Below are 22,618 nucleotides of genomic sequence, written 5' to 3'. Positions count from 1 at the left end.
TGACGTGCCAATTCAGGTTGGTTTCCATGGCAATGGACTTCTGCATGAACCTTAAAAAAATTCAAAATTCCTAGTTTCAAGGTGGACCAATTATGATATGCATTGAGTTTTATTAAGAATTTTAATTGCCTTATTTCATGTTATGTTTGTTGTGCCAAACACCATAACATGAAATAATCTCCCATCCTCCAGTTATATCCTTCTAGAAAATCAAATCATAGTATTAGGATTGAAATAGAGCAACTTGTTTATTCTTTCCCAATTAAAGGAAAAAGCCGAATGATGCCAAGGAATTCTTTCATATCTTCTGTCGTATATGTTGTAGAATAGCTAGCAAAAATGTGTATGGATGCTGGATTGAACATTAATAATTGATATGATGTCATACAAGAACCACGGACAAATGGTGACAAGGGCATCCATATAAAAGGGCACTACTTTAGTAGCATTCAACTCCTTGGTTGATATGTGAGACACTATTTAAAGTACCACCTCAGGTTTCCCCCCACCTCCCTCTCAAACACTACTCAATTCAATTTATCCCACTCAACAAAGCCTTGTGCCATTTGTCTCGGGTGGGTATGAAAGTTCTACCTATCCATTCCACTCTTTCAAGGGCTATAACTTTGGTTAAACCACCAACCTACATTTTAAGGTTATGATATTATCAAAATCAATGAATATCATGTCAATATCCTCATTAGACAGACTACATCAAACATACTTTCTTTAATCCTTCATATATAATGAATAAATATTCGCTATAAAACGAGTTAATAAAATATGATGACAGCCACAAATTGAGAAAGAAAATAAATAAGCTCCAACTGCAAAATTGAACAACTTGAAGAAAGTTAAAAAAAAAAAAAAGAGAAAGAAATATGTTAAAGAGCAACAAGTGGTTCAACTATATACCATCACATAGTAACTCAATTATCTCAATTATCCATAGACATACAATATATAGTGTCTCATTAGATATTCTGATTGATATGTGCAACGACAAAATTGAGACATCCATTTCCCTAGTATTTTTACTATTATTGACATACTTCAATGATTATCAAAAGGCTACCAACATATGATATGTCAAAATCATTGGTTAATGGTTATATATATTCTGTTTGGGTGTCATATGCCATGTTCTCAAAGGCTGATTGGCGCTCATGTCAATGTTAAATGTACATTAAAGTATAAATTATCATCAATATGACGTACAAATTGTGTTTCATTTGGGAGACATAAATTTAAATAACTGTAATCTTTGGAAAATTATGACAAAATCACCTCCATTTGGGTTTGTGGTGGGTTTAGGGCTCGAATATGTTTTAGTGTTAGGGTTCTAAAAAGACAAAAGATAACTTCTAGGGTTTGTAGAATGAAAAAAAAAATTTGTTGAATTTCAAAAACAACAGCTTGCTAGATTTTCAAAAAAGATTCTATTCGAGAGTAATTTAGTGGCTAAAATGAAGGACCTGGGGAGAGGCCATTGAGGGCCAATAAGAAGAGGAAGGGGAAGGGTTAAGGTTGATTTAGGCTGGAATGGAAATAAAAAGTTAATTTTTCTAGGGCTTTGAACAGTAGTACAAGATCAGTGTTTACAGATGCTTTTGAATATTAGTAATTTTCTGGATCAATACTACATTGCCGTGATTTTTTGGTTTTGAAATTTTGAAAGCTATCCTGGAGTGCTGTTGATTCAGTGGCTGATGGAGAACATTTAGATGCTTTCAGAGTTAATTTTAGTCCAACTGTAACTTAAATTTTAAGGTTGGAAAGAATATAAGCAAAGGAGGAACTGGAATACCTGCTCCCATTTCTTTGTCTTATCCAACATAAAGTGAACACAAATGAAATGTTTCAAATAATTAAAATGATAGAATACAATATCATTTAATCCATATTCCGAAAATCCCAAGTCTTCCCACTTTACATCCAAATCTAAAAACCTTATGCTGGCCACATACTCGAATGCAAGAAGAGCAATAAGGATGAATGAGATTCAATGAATTATCAGATTTTGCATGCAGATAGACCTATTCTGTTACAAAAGTAAATAAACTAATTAGGTAAATAGGTTTACTCAGCCTTGTGTCGGAGAAACATGCCTTGACTATGAGAAAAAATAAGTTTTTAGTTTGTTATTTCACAAAATTGTAATCAAATCATTTCACTTAAGTTTCATTTAAATACAACTCGTGCCTAACGACTTAGTTTACTTTGAAAGTAAAATCTTTTATTGGGTTTTGTACACCATATCTTTTTCAATGAACTAAGTTTCCTATAATGAGAAGCACAAGCTATGGAAAAGAGATTCATTTTATTCAAATATAGGTTTCACATCTTTGTCATGGACATATTAAGTACAACGAAGGAAAGAAGGCAAGCAGAGAACATATCAAAAAAGAAAAAATATAGTAATAAAAGAGGGCAAGCAGGCAGATATAACACAAGTAAACAACATCATCAACAATAAATATATGCAACAATTAATATCAGAAATGCATACCAATTTTCTTCCAGTTATTAGAAAATTGTGCAGAGCGGTTACTCCCAAATGAAAATACCTGAACCAAGTTCTGATAAACAACAATAAACACCTATAAAAGATCTTTTTCCAGTACACTAATATTAGAATAACCACGACAACAACAGGAATGACAAAGACAAGATCAAGAGTTCATAATATTTACGGCAGCCTTCTATGATTATTTTGTATAGCTGGTATTTCACACATTTTCAACATTTGACTACAAACTCAATTGTTGCTTATTAAGAGAAAAATTCCAACATATGAATAATGTAGCTAAGTTTTTATATCAGTATGAAGGGTCTTTCCATCCCCACCGACATTAACATTGAAACCCTAGATTAAAGAGCAAGGTTTAAATGTCAAGGATTTTCTTTTTCACTGTTATTTCTTTTTCAGATTTTGGTTTTCTGGGATAATTCAAGTCAAGATATTTGTTACATATTACATGAAATATCATTTGTACAAAATGAACAAAAACAACACAGCCAGTCCTTTGTACATAGATTCTAAGCTTCATGTACTAGTGTCGAGTGCAAGTATGCGTCTAAGCATCAATTCATCTAATTCCCAAGTCCTAGGTCATCAAGCATGTTACATATAGATTTCTAATACTATTTATAATTTCACAAGCTAAAATGGTATTTCAAGTGATTTTAAGTGTTATACTTCACTCACTTTGAATAAAATATGTAACAGAATTGATGTAGTAACGGAGTTTTATGTATAATTAAAGTTGAATAACTTTACATGCTTGCTAGGTGAATGTCCAACTAAAAATGTTAATTATTTAGAGAGTCTATGTAACATTGGTCCACTAAGTACTTGCTCTTTTGATAATAGCCAAGATATATCAAGTCACTGTACCTATTGAGAATACCTGAATTAGCAATGCCTTTGAATTTTCAAACTTAGACAGAAAGTTCCCAGAGGTGATGACCTCAAAATCATGATCTCCTGGATCTGATTTAACAGGAAAAGAAAATAAAAGAAAGAGATGATGACATCATATTAGAGTTGTATTTCCCACAACAAGAAACACATAGTATATGTTTCCAAATAAAAATCTTTGGTACAAAAGCAAATAGTCCAGAATGGAACAACTCAACTAACCAAAGGAAGCAGACTCCAGCAATGGAAGGTAAATTTCAGAAAAAATTGTCCCAGCATGTCGCTCCTTGATACTATCAAGAACATGCTACAGTCAACAAATCAATGTCATGCATCAAAAGATTATTAGTAAAGTCTATTGAGCAAAGAAAAATAGTAAAGGTTCAAACAAGCACCATAGGCTTCATATTTGATAGGTTGATAGTTAAAAACTCACAATGTGCTCGTCAATACCGAATATGTCGTAATTCCTCTTCCATAAAGGATTTGTCAGCAGCTCAAAAGCATATCGAATCTGGAAATCAGACCACATAACTTAAATATTTACAATACTGGAAGTACTCAAGTTAACTCAAGTAGGATTTGATATTGGTGCCAACAAAACCACATAATTTCCAGACAAACCAAACTAAACCAAACTAATCCAATCAAGTGGTGTTGGCAACATTAATTCTTTTTCATCATTCTACTTTGTCAAGGGCTATATGCTCAATTAAATTAAATTAAATAAATACATATCATTTTTTACTATAGCATCCCATATCAATTTAGGTTTGGGGCTCTCCCTAACATTTCTATTTATGCTGATAATATCACTATCTGTTACTATTGCATCTACACCCTTCATTGTACATGATCAAACCATCTTAGCATATTCTCTTTCAACTCATCTTAAATCGGTGTTACTCCGGTCATTCACGAATATATTCAATTTCTAATTGTGTGTTTCTTAGTCTTACCACACGTTCTTCTACGTATATCTCTATCTCAGCTACACTCATTTTATAAACGAGATTAAATTCCTTACAACTTAGCCGTGATGGATGGACTTTATGGGTAGCCATTCAATAGTTGACATGTCAGACCCATTTTGTTTTTTTACTTATTTTCAATTTCTCCTCTGGTTTTTGTCTTCTCTCTCCCAGATTTCTCACTCAGTTCTTTCAAAACATCTTATTGATAATATGATCAACACACACATAAAAATCTGACTGATAATCTACAATGTTCAGACTATATTATTTATCTGATGCAACTAACAGAGGGGGCATACGTACAATCTTAAGAATACTTTATGAGCAAGAATATATAGAAGCTATGATATCATGGAGATCAAAATTACAAAGGATTCCAAAAAAATAAAAATATAAATAAATAAATAAATTTTTTGCAGTTGATGATGATGCAAATCCCCATCCTTCCATGAGTTAGTAATTGCAGAATCTTGCAGATCTTATCATAAATTCCATCTTTCATAAAATAATACAATAATTTCAAAACAAAACCCAAAATCTTGTAGAACTTATCATAAATTCCATCTGCCATGAAATAATTACAATAATTTCAAGACAAAACCCAAAACCAAATTAGTTTTTCTAGATCGGAACTCAAGAGCTCCGTTTCTAGCTTGAACATGCGTGGCTTTTCATTCCTCCAGTCACCAGATCTGACTTCCATACAGCCTTAATCGACAGCTTCTTCATCAGCACATCACTACCAATGATCAGGATTCTTCGTTTTGATTGCTTGGTTTGTACCATTGTATAGAGAGGGAATGAAGAAAAAGCATCGAGAGAAAGAACGAGAGAAAAGGGAAAACCAGAGTGGTGGACATCTGTTCAATGGCCAACATAGCATCTGTTGAGTGGCCGCCCCTAAACTAGGTGGTTTACGGCTAAGCCGTGTAGAATTCATTCTCTTTATAAATATGTTGTTTTAGTTGCCCAACATTCTATCTAGTAAAGTATCACTAACCTCATAGGTCTATGAAATTTCCATTTCAATTTTGTTAATATTCATCGATCACATAATATGTCAATAGCACGTCTGTACTTGAGCCAACCTACTTTTATTTTATGGATCACATTATCTCTAACATCTCCATCCAAATTAATAATCAAACCTAGGTTAAAAAAATGTCCACTCTTTGTAATTTGCTAATTTTTAATTTTCACTTCATTGTTTCTTCTACTATCGATACTAAAGTTACATTCCAAATATTCATTTTTAGCTCCACTAATTTAAACCCTTTTCACTTGAGTGTTTTTTTCCAAGGTTCTATTCTAGTGTTAATTTCTCCCTTAATTTCATCCACTAGAACAAATATCATCTAAGAACAACATACATCATGGGACATCATACTAAATGTATACAAGACATCATGCTAACTAAATATATATAGTTAATTCATCCATAACAAAGGCAAATAGACAAGAGCTCAAAGTTGACCCTTGATGTAATCCTCCAATAATTGGAAATTCACTAATTTCCCCTGCATGTAATTATAGTCACAACCTCATCATATATGTCCATTATCGCATCAATAAATCCCTTGGTCACACCCTTTTTCTCTAACAACCACTATATCACATCATTAGGCACCCTATCGTAAGGTTTTCTTAATATATAAATATCATATGAACAGAGATGACTTCCACGTTGAGTAACTCTTTCGAACTGGGCATGGTGTCATATCTATGTTTTGTGACAGAAAGTAGACATGATAATTAAGACTTTATAAAGCATTGGATTTATAGATCAAAAACCATTATAATAAAAAATAAATAAATAAAACCTTATATTTCAGAAAACAAAATTTTCAAATATTTTGAAGAAGCAACCAAAAAAAAATTTAAATGTAGAATTTGATCAAATTTTCAAAATGGCTCATAAACAAGCCACAGATTGTACAAGAGAACTTTTATAATTTGACTGATTAAGCATTGGGATATCTTGTAACCATAAGGAAATTTATCAAAGGAGATCCTTTCCCCTTGAATAATTTCATTGTCATAATAGATTCCAGTAGTAACAAAGGGGAAATTTATTCTTAATTTCAAGAAGCAATATCAAGTGCAATGCAAAGCATCTGTACAAATTATCACATGGCTCTACTCAATAAAATATTATGCTTCCATGGATCTTATTTCATGAATATTTCATCTGGGACAGGGTCCAAAGTTAAATCAAAATAAACTAACATGTTTTTTCCAGTCCTTTTAGGTCCTTTCTTTGTATTCCCTTCATTAGGCAACACCTTCAAGACATTGCTCTCTCTAGTTGGCACAATTATTGGCCTTTGTTTCACATGATCAGCCAATCTAAGTCTGTCATCCTGTACCAATTGATCCTACCACTACCTTCCAGTTCTATACTTCTGTTGTATTACTACTCATCCATCTTGGAAAATTTATTCCAATAATGTCATCGTGAAAAAATTTTGTTTCTCAACTTCCAATAAATAATGTGGTCAAATTGGAGAAGCATAACAACAGAAGAACATATATACAATACAACGATATTTCACACATGACATAAAAATATATAGCAATATTACAGGATGTTCAAAACCCACCCCCCACGCGAGACATACACATATATATATACATAAACATACACGTGAAACTGATTTTGTAAATCGCCTTGAGGGCAAATGGAGACTTACAAACCTTGATAAACTCAGTTATAGGAGGAACTTCGGTGCCCAAATTCCTGAATCAATGCATTTGTTAGTTTAATATAAAAATATTTGGTATAACACCAATTAGAGGGGGGAAAAAAACCATATATACAGTTTGCTACATATTTTATTAATGTCTTCTAGAAAAGATCAGCATCAACTAAGCAAGAAAAGTTACTGTGGTTAATGCACAGCAATGCATAATCATGTCAACTAATATAATGACACAAAGTGATATAAACACACTCATATTGCAGCAGAAAAATAAATTAAAAAACAAACAAACAAACAAAGTAGAACCTTGAGTATATGACAATTATTAAGCAAATTAGTCTGTTTTCTATACTGGTAGTGAATTAGGGATCATAGACATCCATTATTAAACTAATGCTTCAACTTTTAAAGGGCACAACTTTAACCATCATCAAACTTCAGAACCTGCAAAAAACGAAATTGATGCTTACAAGATTTAACTTCTAAATATTTCCACAAGTCAATTCTCCTTCTGAATGAAAGAAATATAACCAATTCAAAGCTTAAATATAGTTATTCACCCAAAAAAAAAGGCTTAAATATAGTGGTCATTATTGTTAAGAGTTGAGAAATCATTATTATTAAGAGTTGAGAAATAAGACTGGTCACAAAAGTAGTTGAAAAGAAGTGGAAATGATGTAGCTCTTATTCACGAAGACAAGAATGCTATGCTCAATTTTAGCAAGTTGAGTAGCTGTAGGGCTGAGGAAAGTATGTTAAGCAGAACTTTATAATTCAGTAGTTGAATTTAGGGGACCAGAATAGTGTTTTTTACTTTAAAGCTATAAATCAAAGAAGAGCTAGCCATAGAAATGTGGGAATAACAAAGTAGGGTGGTTCTGTCATACTGATCCAAATGAAGTAAAGACATTGTCTCATTTTTTGATAAACTTTTAGTTGGCATAAAAAACTATATCAAGAAGCAACTTACTGAATGTCAGAAATGTGAGTTACTCAGGTATGTTGCTCCTTCAAAGATGAAGCACTATGTTCTCACTGAAAGATGAAAAAGCTCCAATAGTTGATAGACACAATGCTATGTTCTTTAAAAAAGCTTGGTCCATTATAGGTGATGATGTGATAGCTTGGATATCTTTTTTCTTCAATTCTGGTGCTTGCTGAGAGAAGTTCAATCTATAGTGATTAATTGGATCGGCAAGCTGCCTAATCCTCCAAACCTAAGTTATAGACCCATCTCTTATTGTAATATCATTTATAAGTGCACTGCTAAAATTGTAGTAGACAGATGTTCTTCCTTCAATTGTGTCACATTGTCAAACTGCCCATTATGGAGGATGGAGAGGATTGCTGATAATGTGCTGCTTTCTCAGGAAATATCATCGCAATGCTAATGGCAGGAAATGTGCTTTGAAGGTGGACTTAAGAAAAGCCTATGATTCAATAAGTTGGCATTCCAAGCTCCAGACACTTGATGGGACGGATTTCCTAAAAAGTTTATCACTTGGGTCAAGGCATGTATTACTTCTCCCAGCTTTTTAATTAATGGCAATGATAATGAACTGAAGGAATATTTCCCAAGTGCCAAAGGCCTTAAACAAGGGTTCCCATGTCACCCTACTTGTTTGTTTAGGCTATAGAAATTCTGACAGGTATCCTGAGAAAGAAGATAACAGTGAGTGACTCCAAGTACTCAAGGTATGCAAAGGAAAGGATTACTCATTTGACTTCCACTTATACATGCTCTTTTGCAAGGCTGATGTGAGTTTTATTACTGTATTTAAAGAGGCTTTGACTGTTTTCCAGAGTTTGTCTGGTTTAACTCCAAATCCTGCTAAGAGTGATGAGTCTTCTAATATGGCGTTTCTAGCTTAATTTCTTCCAAGTTCATGGCAGAGTATTGTAGACGTCTTGTTGAATTATAGCCAGAGTTAAGTCCTGGACTAATGTATAATCTTGTGCTGGCAGATTTCAATTGATCAAAACCTATGTATATAGACTCGGGCACGGGTGTTGAGTGTGGATATGTGTTAAGTGTCAAATTCATATAATTCTCATGTCAAGGACACCTAGACACGGCTATATTTCATATATGTTATTTTCCTAATATTTTAAGGATAAAATGACGTTTAAAAACTAAAATATAGTATTTATATAGAAAATAGAAATCTTATGCATATTACTATAATAAACTCAACAACTTATACATACTTTTTGGGTGCATCTCCAACTAGCCATATCGGACATATCCCATACCCTTACACAAGTGTTAACTGTCCAACACATATACTTCATAAATTTAGAAGAGCCCATATAATATTGATCAAGGCAGTGTTATTCTCTATTCAAATATACTAGTCTTCTATGTTACATGGACTCTTCAAAATAAACCAAATACCCATGCCGGACAAGGGTATGGAATATGTGTTTGATACTTTTCAATGGATACTTCTTATATAACTGTATATAAAACTATTATTATATGTATCTATTGCTGTATAGAAAATGTCTTTTTGACACTGTAAGTTACATATAGCAACATTTTATCTTACATACTTGATTAAAAATATAAAAATATGACCTTTTTTTGCCGAGTCCACGTACCCTTAAATTTATGGTTTGATGAATCCGACTTCTAGATACATACCCACATCCGACACACATACCCAAGTCCATGTAACATAGAGTCCAGTATGTTTATTCTCCAAAAGAAAGTTCACTTCTATAGAAAAAGTTTTGCGAGCCTTTCTATGGAAATCTATGGAAAGGAGTGGATCTCACCTCTACCATAGCCAAGATTGCTGAAGATTCAAAGGAGGACAAACATCAAGAACGAAATAAAGCTCAGTTAGTAGGCATTTATGGAATTTTTTTTAATTACTAATGTTGGATCTTTGATTTGGGCAAATTGGTATAGATCACAACTTTAAAAATTCTCAAGGACCCACTTCGGCTTGGAGAAAGAAGTATTTTTTTATTGGCAGCAAAGAAAATCATATTATAGAACATAGCGAGGGTCACAACCCTTCTGCAACCAAATAAAATTAAAAAAAGACAGTAAAAAACATGAAAAAATGCAAAAGATAGACCCAATACTCCTTATAACACACAAACACGCACCTAAAAAAAATAAGAATTCTAGGTACCCACCCTTAACTTCCCCAAATTTACCCCGAATGGGCTAGTGTGGTTGTGATTGAATTTGTGTGGTGTGGGGGTCCATGTATAGAATAAATCTCAACCACAAGATGATAATTCTAGGTAATTTCTGGGTAGTTAAGTTTGGGTATGTAGTATTATTGGAAAAAAAAATCCACTTCAATTGCTAAGCAGACATCACTATGGTTTAACAAATGGTTGCCTCCTTTTTTTTCTATTCTTTTCTTCCAATTGCCTGAAAAAATACACTCCAATTATATTTGATTCAAGTATGCGCAAAGAGGTTCGTTCATGTTTCCTCTATTATTTTAGGCAACTGCTGGAAAGGCCAAGTGCAGATTCTATCAAATTGACAGATTAAAAGAGAGATTATCGCTTGCTTCTTCCCTTGCAGAAAAGACCCCAAACAAGATTGTATGGATATTTAGTGTTCAAGCTGTTTGGAGGATTTTCACATCTTAAGGTTCTAGGGTAGATTAGAATAAGCTTGTGTGGTGTCACAAGTCTGTTCCCCACCATTCTTTTGTTATTATAATGAAATAAACATGGGTCAAGCCAGTCCAACCCAACGGTTCCACAATTATATTTTACTTTTTCTTTAACAATAAATATACACACTTTTTAGGCTTTAAAATAAAGAGTTTTCACTTTATCTTTCTTCATATTCTACTCCATTTAGAGTTCATAGGTCCATCTTTTGAATGTCAAGTTGATTGAGAATATATTATATAACATAACACTGCCATTTACATAAATATATTTCATTATGGGCCTGTTTGATTTTAGTATTAGAGCATAGGATTGGATTGTTGATCCAGTGATATACACATTCCTACGTTTGGATGGCATAAATGGTGGCCAGCTTAGTAATATGTAGGATTTCTAATCCCACAAAATCGTGGGATATTCAATACCATATGGAAGTAGGCATTATTATTAATAATCCACTAAGGACTTGTTTGATTAGCAAGGATTAATAGCGAGGGTATTAACAATCCATGGGATTAGTGTAGGATTAGTTATCCAGCTAGATTGCTGAAATACATAATTTCCTCTTATCCAAGTCTATTTTGCAATAGATAGAAAAATTTATAATCCCAATTATATGTATAAGTTGTAAGATTTAAAAAATCATCAATTATGTTGGATAGAATAACTATTGAAATCTAATCCGAATAATAAAATTTGCAACCAAACAATGGAATGTGAGTCTTATGAATTAATAATCCCAATCTTATGTTATAGTCTGCCTAATTAAACAAGCCTTAATTGAGTTGGATAGTCAATCCAATGGTTAATCCCATGGATTATTAATCCCGTCACTATTACTCTAACCAATCAAACAAGCCCTACCAATATGGTATACCATTGTATACCATAGTAAAGCCACTCCATGAAATGTATGCCTTCAAAATATTAGAAAGAACACAATATAAAAAATTGATTAGTAAATATGGCATAAAGCTATGAAGCACAGACACCTCTCCGGAGGTCGCATACAAGTGTCTGACACATGTCGGACAAGGACACTAACACGCATTGGACACATGTCGGACATGCTAGAAAGAGTTGAACACACTGGAACACTTTGGGCACGCCGAGGACACATTGGGACAAACAAGGGACACATTGAGATACGCTAGGGGCACTCTAGGGACACATTAGGGACACACTGAATACTATTTTTTTCTTTTAAAATTAAAATATTTAATTTTTTTACTAAAATAGCATATGATAAATTTAATAAAATTAAATATTTAACATAAAATATATATTAAATATTTAAAAATATACATATAATAAAAATATATGTTTTAAACGTATCCGCGTCACTGTGTCTTGTCACTTGTCCCTACTTTTAGAGGTAAAGACACAAAGTTAACCTCCCAATTTAGTATCTCACAAGTCACAAATAAAACTGTCAAGGGTTAAAACAGAATATAAGATTTTAGAGAGGCTAGACTGCATAGTATCACACTTCACTATGTCTGCATATATATATATTCAAAACTTGATGTACTAAAAGATGAGATTTTAGAGAGTGAAGAGCATTATTACCACTTGGATGAGAACTTCTCGTAGGTTTCAGTGACTTGTTCCATGGAACTATACCTCTTGATCACCAAAACTGAAAATACAAAAATTGATTGTTATGAAAAGTAGATAATGAAGAAAGAGAGAGAGAAGAGAAATTTTGATAGTGAATGAGTGAGTGTGACCATCGTAGTGAGAAGGAGGGTAGGAACGAGGAAGGATCAGGAGCTGATAGAACATGGATGATACGAAGAGAATCAGAGGAAACCAGTATGCTTTCAGCGCAGAAACCGGTGACGATTTCGCCATTGGAATCTCCGGAGAAACCCTCGTCGCCAGACTGGTTTTTGAGAGAGAGAGAGAGAGAATGAATGAATGAATGAATGAATGAGGGGTCTTCAGGATCGCGATCGTTCTAGTTCCGGGCCTTTTTTGTAATACATAACAAATCAGGGTTCTAAAAAGATTCTAAAAACTGGACTCACCCGTTCGGCTCAAGCCCAAGAAAATAATATATAAATAAATAAATGAAAAATTAAGGTGAGTTTGGGAAAATTGAATTTTTTTTTTTTATGAATTTTTTAATATTTTAGGTAAATTTTTTATTTTTTGGATATACCTAATTTAAAATACGCTTAAAAAGTATAATGTTTATTAAAAAAAAAATAAAATTCATTAAATATATAAAATATAAAATATAAAAATTCAATATATTTTTGAATTTTTTAAATTTAATGAATTTTTTTTTAAATTGTACAATTTTTTTACTTTTTAAATACATTAACATTAAGCAGATCAAAAAAAATTTTAAAAAATGATTAAAATATTGTAAAAAATTATTAAAAATATGAAAATACGAATTGAAAATTCAAAAAATTATTTTTGAAAACTCAAAATCAAATAAAGTGAATTTTTTAATTTGAATTAGGGATAAGTATCATACGATGAATTTAAATGCTTATAAATTCTATAGCCTTTTTTAATATTGATTTATTAGAATGAAACATGTATTGGACTAGAATAGGGAGAGTAGTGAATGATCATTTAAGGTGATTTATGATTTTATTTATAATGTATTTTTTATTATTTTTTAATTAATCAAATATCGTAATAGATTTTTTAATGAAATAATTATTTCATTCTGGTGAACCAAATACCACCTAAGTTTTAAAATGTTTATTTTGCCCCAATATTTTCTGAAGATATTGATAGGTAAAAAATAAAAATTAAAAAACTTTTCCAGAAATAAGTTTGATTAATAGAACTGGATTGTAAGTCTCTTTAAAATAAACAACACGAATCATTTTATATTAATTTAAAAATATTTTATAACTTATAGGTGAAGGATGATTTCAGATGATTTATGATTTCATTTATAATATAATTTTTATTATTTTTTTAATTAATCAAATATGGAAATAGATTTTTTAATGAAATGATCATTTTAGTATAGTGAATCAAACAGCACCTAAGTTTTAAAATGTTTATGTTGCCTCAACACTTTTTTTTAAGTTATTGATAGGTAAAATAAAATTTAAAAAAAAAAAAAGAAAAGACTTGTAGGTAAATAAGGTTGATTAAGGGGATTGGGTGGTAAGTCTCCTTAAAATAAATAACACAAATCACTTTATATTAATTTTAAAATATTTTTTATTAAAAATTAAAAAAAATTGTACATAAAAAATTAATAAAATATATTTTTTAATTTTTTATAACAAATTATACAACCTAAATCTAAAAAACAAAAGCGAAGAAAAGAAATTTGGATTGCCCCAACACTGCACAGGAAGTTTGAACTCCAGGCCTCTACTTGGGGTTGTGCGGAATTATGTTTTTGACTAAAATAATCAATAAAAATAAAATAAGTTAAATAATTAATAAGATAAAATGTCACATTCAAACTATAATTATTTTATTTTTTCTCTAACAATCATCAATCAACTACAATAAAAAACCAACTATCATCTGAAATATAATTTTTTTAACTAATTTAAAATAGTTAAAAATTCAAAACAATAACTAAAATAGTCAAGTTTCTAGACCGGCTCACTGTAAGATAGGATAATATACACTATTGGGTAATGTTTGGTTGAAGTATAAAAAGAGGCATTGAATGTGAAGGACATATTCGGGTCCAGGAAAGTATTAATTGGGTAATTTATTTATTTTTTTAGAGGGTATCTATCTATCTCTACTATATATATAACCAAATGTAATTGTTTTGTCAAAAGCTTCTAAATATTTATTCTTAAATTCTCATAATTTTAAAACACTCTCTTTCCTACGTGGCAACCTTCTTTGATTGCCTTTCATGTTTTCTATTTTTCTTCATTTTTTATTTGTTTGATTAATTAAAATTAAAATTAATTTCATTACTTATAGATAAAGATTTGAATTTTAAAATTCCTCCATATAGATAAACATATAAAAACTGAAAATTAATTTTATAATCTACAGATAAAGATAAAAAAATAAACAATTAATTTTAAAAAAATTAATTTCATAACTTATAAATAATTTAAAATTTCTTCCCATAAATAAACAAATAAAAGTTGATAAATAACTTATAAAAATTAATTTCATGGCCTACAAATAAAGATAAAGATTAAATAATTGATTTCTTTTTTTTAAAAAAAAAAAAAACAAAATCAGTCTCTCTTTTTTTCCCTTTCATTTCGTACTTTAATTAATTTCATTATAGATAAACATAAAAAAATTCATAAATAATTTATGAAAATTTATTTCATGACCTATGAATAAAGATAAAAATTTTAAAAATTATTTAAAAAAAATAATTTCATGACTTATAGATAAATAAACATGTAAAAATTGATAAATAATTTATAAAGATTAATTTCGTGGCCTATAAATAAAGATAAAGATTAAATAATTGATTTTCAAAAAATTTAAAACATATATATCTATCAAAAATTAAAAATTAAAAATATGATTTGTTAATCTATATATCTATCAAAAACATATATATCTAAATATTTATTTTGATTTACTCTTTTTTTTTTCTCCTATCACATATTATCTTTTTTTATTTTAAATTTTTTATCTTATGAAATGCCCTTATCTATAACTTCTTATCTCCTATTAAATTCTTAACATTCTCTTGATAATTTTTATTATTCGTTATTATCTACCAAATGATAAAGATTATTAAAAAAAAATATTGCTCTGCATGAGAATAGTATTAATAATGAAATAATAATGGCTACATGGTGGTAGTACAAAAATCTCACAAAATTAATTTTCTTCACTATATTTATAAAAGGTAATAATTTGAGATTCTTTCTATTAGTTATTAAAAATAATTTGCATTAGATCATTATTATGATTTTTTTTTTAATTTTTTTATGAGGCTGCCATTCGTTATAGTATTTCTTCAATCCCATCTCTAAATTCTCTCTTTGAAATTTTTGTTTTTTCAATAATTAAGTTTAGAATCAATTTTTTATCAAATTTATTTTCTTGATCCTTATTTTATTGAAGGATCGAGACGAATAAAACTTTCATATAATACATGAAATTAATGAATATAATACAAAGATGATAGGGAAGTACTACATATTTGTCAATATCTCTATGTTATTATTAGTTGATTTGCTAAATTATACTATCAATTTAGAGCCCATATGATTTAATTCAATGTTCATGACTCTATTTGTATTCGACCATTTTTTCGTTGAGTAACCGATATAATTTTTTTTTTTGGTATATAATGATTAAAGCTATCGTTTGTTATATTTTTCAAGTACAATTCAAATAATTTTTTTATCATTTTTTTATAAATAAAATGGATTAAAACTATTCTCTTATATAATTTTTATAATACTATGACATTCTTATCTTGATTAATTTTTTTAAAATGACGTAGGAACTATGCAAGTATTATTCAAATTATGGAGAATGATTTATACTTTGATATGATATGAGTGTGTCGTTGATATAGGAAATCAAAGATAGAGAGTTGCTAATATAATCAATTAATGATTTGTTTGAGAAGGTCTTTTTATAAGCAAGGCAACAAACTTAGATTAAATTTTTTAAAAACTACTTATAAATTATATTTAAAAGTTGATATTTATTCATAATTTGATTCCATAATAATAATATACACCACTGATTTAAAAGTCCAAGTAAATTTATGATAACTTTTCTGAGCTTATAGAATTTCTCTCTTTTAATGTTTAGTTTAGTTTAGTTTAGTTTGATACAAGTTATTTATGTTATCAAGTGATTGTGATACTATTATTCTCAACAATTTTTATAATTAATAATTTCTTATGCATATCAAATTTTATTGTAAAATTTTGTGGGTTAATTATTATTAACATCTACCTAGATGGCTTAATACTATGGCTTGTCACTGTTAAGATATAATTTAAGATTAAGATGATTTATTTATCACACAAAATATATATAGTCTATTTTTCCGTGCATCACACGGGTTACCGCTAGTTAATTTGGTATTTGATTGTGGGAAAAGGGATATGGAATTAAAGATGAGAAACATGTGGATCTCACTGATAATTCTAGTGTTTGTTTTGCATATTAAATTTTGGATAATTGTAGTACTGATATGGATAATAAAATAGAAAAAAATAAAGGGATTAAATAATATCATAGGTAATGTGGTATTAGAAGAATGAAGCCTCTTTATCCATCCTTCAGTCAAAAATAATTATATCTTTTTATTTTATCCTAAGCAAATATAATATCTCACTCATTTTATCCAATTATTTATCTTGTTTATTATCCCATGATATAATCTTATCCCTCACAACAATCTTATCCATAATTCTATTATATATACAATCCTTATTTCATCTAATTTCATGGTATAATTTTATCTCTCACAATCCTATAAATAATCTCATTTGGTAAGTGGGTTTTTGTTTTTGGCTAGAATTTATAAAAAGACAAAATAAGTTAAAATAGTCAATAAAATGTCACATTAAATCCATAATCATTTCACTTTTTTTCTCACAAACATCACATACAACTATAAAAAAAATCCAACCATCTTTTAAAACACAAAAATTTTAATCTACTAAAATAGTTAAAAACTAAAATAACCTACTAAAATAGTCAATTTTCCAAACGAAACCTAATCTCATAAAAAATAATATACTACAATCAAACAAACGCGACCTTGTTGCACAAAGTAATGGATAAAAAATTGTAGTCAATATATATAAATGATAGGCATAGGCCAGCAGGGTCCAAACCACCCCCATTTCGGAACCTACCTATTGGATTGGTTGTAGGTACAATTAGGAAGACGAAAGACAGTCAACCTGTGAAACGCTTGGATCAACCTGACTTATCTTCTCCCAACCAAACTGCATTATCAATAAATATATAAAGCACCAGCATAAAGCATATAATTGAGTTGAGTGTGACATTCTTGAGCATTCAAAGATAAGCGTTGATTGACAGGTGTGATTGTCATGGTGCTATTACTGTAACCAAATTATAGTTGGGTTTTGTTACTCATAACTAATTTAGATTTTAGAAGGGGGCTTAATTTATAGAAGAGGCTTAACTCTCTCTATTAAAATCTTTATTATTTAAAAGTAACAAAAGATATTTCTTATTTAAAAGTGATAAAATAATGTAAAATGGAGTGACTCATTATGTACAATTTTGTGATGAATATAAGGGATGGTAATAGAGTGAGGTTGGCTTTAGGGTGTCCCATCCCTGGCCCCTTCTCGATTGGGATAAATAAATTAGAGAGGTGACAAGAAGGGGACATGAGAGATGTCAGGATAATTTGTTAACTTAAAAGAATGAGTGAAATTAAAAGAGAGAGATAACATTATATATGAGAAATAACAATCGATAAGTTATAAAAGTTAAAAAGATTAAAGATGACAAATATATAGTTTGTTATTGTAGTCATATTATACTTAACAAATTAAATTACATATAAATATTGAAAGCGAAAAATCCAATGAGCAGAATGGGCCGAGCTATGCATGTGCTCGGTCGAGAAGTGTGGGTCGAGCTGTGTGCAATTGAGGGGAATTTACACCGAACAAAAGACCGAGCTACATATGAAATCGGCCGACCTAAGGATAGTCCGAGCTAATGACACCATCCTTTGTATGGACCGAGCAACATTTGGCCGAGTTGCGGTTGACCAATTGGACAACTCGGAGTTGAACCGATTGATGGAAGTTGGTAAATGGCTTTGCGCCGGGTCATGGTTAGCACGGCAAGAGCCGCTACGTGGCCCAATTGGATTGCGAGGAGGAAAACCCGCCAACAGTACGTGTCAATACCATTAGACGGTTTTGCTATTTGATGTTTGGCAGTATTTACGCTTACACGTGGAAGAAGGTAAGAGGGAAACATATCCACGTGTCAGGAAGAGGACAGACAGAGAGGAGCACGTAGAAACTATATAAACGGTGTTGCGCCTCCATGCACAGGTCTGGAACATCTAGTTATCAAAGCTACATACATATTTGTCTCTCTCTCTCTCTTTTTCTCTCTCTCTCCTTCTCTCTTAGTGTGCTAACTTGACCATCGGAGGGTTTTTCTAGCAGCACACTGCCGGGTAGCTCACCTTCTTTGTGTTCTTAGGTCACTTGGAAAGAAGCGAAGCTTGGACACAAGAAGTACGGAAAGCGACGAATATTTGTCTCCCGTACAATTGACGTCGTTTGTGGGAAATCTTTGACAGACAAAACCTTGTCCTCCAAGTTTTTTGATCACCATCCATGGCGAACAACGATGACGTTCTAAAGTCCATTGTCGACAGTATCACTCCTGAGTCAGTTCGGCGTTGAGATGGCTTGCCCGCCATTCTAACAATGGCCGATTTGAAGACCGTCTCGTGCACCAGAGGACTTTCTAGAGAAGCGCGAGACAAACATGCAAGGAGCTCTGGGTGCTCTCGAAACCCTAAAGGGCATTACCGATGGCGAAAATCCAACACTCAACACCTAGAGAGCAAGCTAGGGGATCAAGATGCCATTATCAAGAAGATGGCGATAGAGATAAAGGCCATGAAATGCCAACTAAAAGGAAAGTGCGTTACTAGCGTGGAAAACCATAGTGAGCGCGCCTAGTCCCAACACTCTAGCAGTTGGAGTAAGCGACTTACTCATTCACTCTCTATCATAAGGAGCTTTAGAGCTGGCGACTTAGTTGCACTAGCTGTATTATCTCGCACTAGAGACAACAGCTATCAACATTCATGTCTACCAACGACGTCGAGAAACTCTTACTCCGATCGATCAGGGGACCTCAAGGATGTCTTGGAAGAGCGAGTGCGCCGGCACGAGGCACAGAGGGTACCGACACTACAACTGTTAGGCCCCGAAGCGCGAGCCAGTAAAGAGGTCGTAATGCCACCACCACGCTTGGCGGCCCACGTGCCACTAGACAGGGAGTTGGTAAGGCTAAGTGCCACCATTTTTTCCATTGAGATAGAGAACATGCCGCTCCCGACTGGATTCCACTAGCCCAAGTTCATGCTCTATAACGGAAAGACAGATCCCTATATGCACGTGAGCCATTTTCCGGCAAAGTATGGCTAGACACAGGTGGAACGAAGCATTGACGTGCCATATTTTTCCATTGAAATTAGGCAAATTGGGCCTAAAATGGTTCGAAAGGCTGTTGAAAGAGAGCATTGAGGGGTGTCAATAGTTGGTAGAGGCATTTGTCACCAAATTCAAGACAAACACCAAAACGCCCAAGAAAGTTGATCATCTCTTGGGAGTAAAGATGGAGCTTGACGAATTTTTGAAGGCGTATAACGCTAAGTATTTGGAGACTTTCAACGAGATCCTTGATTACCCGACCAACCTTGCAATCACTCGGTATAAGCGTGGTCTTCCAGTTGGACATCAACTGAGAGACTAGCTCACAAAGAATCAACCATTGACCATGGAACTGCTTATGCAACACATTAATGAGCACATCCGAATCAAAGACAATGCAGCCACAACTATTATGACGACAAGTCCGGTAGTAGAGGACAAGAGTGTAATGGAAAAGGTTCATGCATTCGGACAAGAGAATGGCCATGCAAATCACAATGGAAGAGATCGAGGGAGTTCAATTTTGGAAGGTGTTAGTAAGAAGGCCGAGGCAAATAGGCATAAAACTCGCAGAATATAAATGGTCAATCTATTTCCAGAACATCAAACTCTGCCAATCTAAAGTTTTGTTCGTAACTCTATTTTTGTAACGCTTTTTGCCATTGGCACAATGAAACAAGTAGACAATTTTCTTGAAAATTGTTGTATTTTTGCCTCGCCAAGCAGATTTATCATGGTCCAAGGGGTAACTGACAATCATCTTGATGGATTAGAATTCCTTACCGAGCTGATTTTTGCTCGACAAGATAAAAGTTGGTGTTTTGTTCAACTTTGGAATTCCTTATCGAGTGAATTTTGCTCGGTAAGAGGTTTATTGATGGTTTTGATCAACTTTGGAATTCTTACCAAGCGGATTTTGCTCGGTAAGAGGTTTGTTGATGGTTTTGATCAACTTTGAAATTCCTCGTCGGGCTGATTTTGCTCGACAAGAGGTTTGTTGACAGTTTTGATCAACTTTGGAATTTCTTGCCGAAGCTGAATACGCTCGGCAAGAGGGAAACTTTGACCTTGCCGAAGCAGAGTAAGCTCAATAGGAGGAAAAGAAGGGGTCTTGTCCAACTTAATTAATTCATTGTCTATGGCAAATTGAGCCCGAAAAGAGAAAAAATTGATCCTTGCCGGAACAAATAAAGCCCGGCATGTGAAAAATTGGTCCTTGCTTAGAGCAGATTCAGCTCAGCAAGAGGGGGAGTTGGTGATTTGTCCAACTAAGTGAATTCCTTGCCTAGAGCAAATCCAGTTCAGCAAGAGGGGGAGTTAGTGATTTGTCCAACCAAGTGAATTCCTTGCCTAGAGTAGATCTAGCTCTGCAAGAGGGGGAGTTGGTGATTTGTCCAACTAAGTGAATTCCTTGCTTAGAGCAGATTCAGCTCGGCAAGATGTAGAGTTGGTGATTTGTCCAACTAAGTGAATTCCTTGCTTAGAGCAGATCCAGCTCAACAAGAGGAGGAGTTTGTAATTTGTTAAACATAGTGAAATTCCCGCCTAGAGCAAATGTAGCTCCGCAAAAGAGGGAAAGATGGTGTTTTGTCCAAATGATTTCCTTGCATAGAGTAGTTTTAGCTCAACAAAAGGAAAAGTTGATGTTTTGTTCAATCATGTGCATTTATTGCTTAAAATTAGATTAAGCTCAGCAAAGTAAAGGTTGAATATTTGTTTGAAGTTTGTACGACAGAATTAGCTCAGTTTTTGAGCAGGGGCATTATTTCTAGCTTGACTTTGAAACTAAAGGAAAAAGTATTGTTGAGGTCACTAGCTCGGTAATGAGGTAAGAGTTGGGCGTTTGGTTTGATCCTAGCTTGGAAATAGAGCTGTGAAAAGACTTCAGCATGTTAAGGTCAGCCTATAATCCAAAATTGGAGTTTAGCTCGGCTATAGAGGAGCAATGTTGAAATTTATCCAAATTTAGGACTGGAGCAAATAGCACGATCAGGATATAAAGTCGTTCACTAGCTCGGTTATAGAGCATCTGCAATATTTTGTTCCACTTTCGTTCAGCTCAGCTTAAATGATGAGAATGGAAAATTAGCTCAGCTACAGGGCAGGTGGCTATCTAATGGAAAGTAGCTCGGTTATGAGAAAACTCTGTTCCAGCTCGGCCATAGAGCAATAGTATCGAATTCAATATGGATTTGGGGCTACAACGGGCAGCCCAGTCGTGAGAGCTACAACGAGAATTTGTTAGACGAATAGAACTACATGGGTCTGTTGTGCTTTAGAGTGTTGCAACTTCGGTTGTCATCTTTATTCCAGTGACTATGGCAGTCTTGTAAAAAGAAGTGTTCTAACTGTAAGAAAATATGGTCTCTTAATAATGACATAAATGTTGGGTTTGTATTTGGGTTGTGGGTGTCACTGTCCCTTGGGGTTTTTTAGCTTTCGAGGTGGTGGTAGCTGGTAACGTCGTGTGCTGCCAGGTTTTGGTTTGGTTCACCAGAAATGGCTTCTCGTTACGATGGGTTGCTAATGTTAAGTTTGTTTTGCTCGCTGTTGATTCACCGGCATGTGGTGAAACTTTCACCAGAGTTGTAGCAAATGAATTGAGGTAGAGAACTATAAGAGGTTAAGATAATCTGGCTATAATGGGTTGTCTGTGCTTCGGCTTCGGTGTATTGGCAATATGATGGTCTCTTTTTTGGAGAGTATGATGATGTCCATACATTGCTAATAGCACGCGAAATGAGCATTGACCAGCTGCAAAGTTGTTTA

At 32.6% G+C, this 22,618-nt stretch overlaps 1 protein-coding gene across 1 annotated transcript in view; it reads right to left on the bottom strand.

The window, feature by feature from the left end:
• The window catches only part of LOC114277858 (uncharacterized), a 42,118-nt gene extending 29,417 nt beyond the window's left edge, over window positions 1-12,701 (bottom strand). The window contains exons 1-7 of the mRNA XM_082910009.1: window positions 12,470-12,701; window positions 12,309-12,378; window positions 7,090-7,132; window positions 3,858-3,935; window positions 3,644-3,728; window positions 3,411-3,493; window positions 2,510-2,579 (exon numbers count right to left, since the gene is read on the bottom strand). Of these exons, the coding sequence (XP_082766135.1) occupies window positions 2,510-2,579; window positions 3,411-3,493; window positions 3,644-3,728; window positions 3,858-3,935; window positions 7,090-7,132; window positions 12,309-12,378; window positions 12,470-12,593 (553 nt within the window). The 5' untranslated portion in view covers window positions 12,594-12,701. The remainder of the gene's footprint in view (window positions 1-2,509; window positions 2,580-3,410; window positions 3,494-3,643; window positions 3,729-3,857; window positions 3,936-7,089; window positions 7,133-12,308; window positions 12,379-12,469) is intronic.
• Between the last annotated feature and the right edge of the window lie 9,917 nt (window positions 12,702-22,618).

This window comes from Camellia sinensis, chromosome 15, assembly GCF_055761805.1.
Source record: "Camellia sinensis isolate YWXY chromosome 15, ASM5576180v1, whole genome shotgun sequence".
NCBI classification, from domain to species: domain Eukaryota; kingdom Viridiplantae; phylum Streptophyta; class Magnoliopsida; order Ericales; family Theaceae; genus Camellia; species Camellia sinensis.
This window is presented reverse-complemented; position numbering and strand designations above follow the sequence as displayed.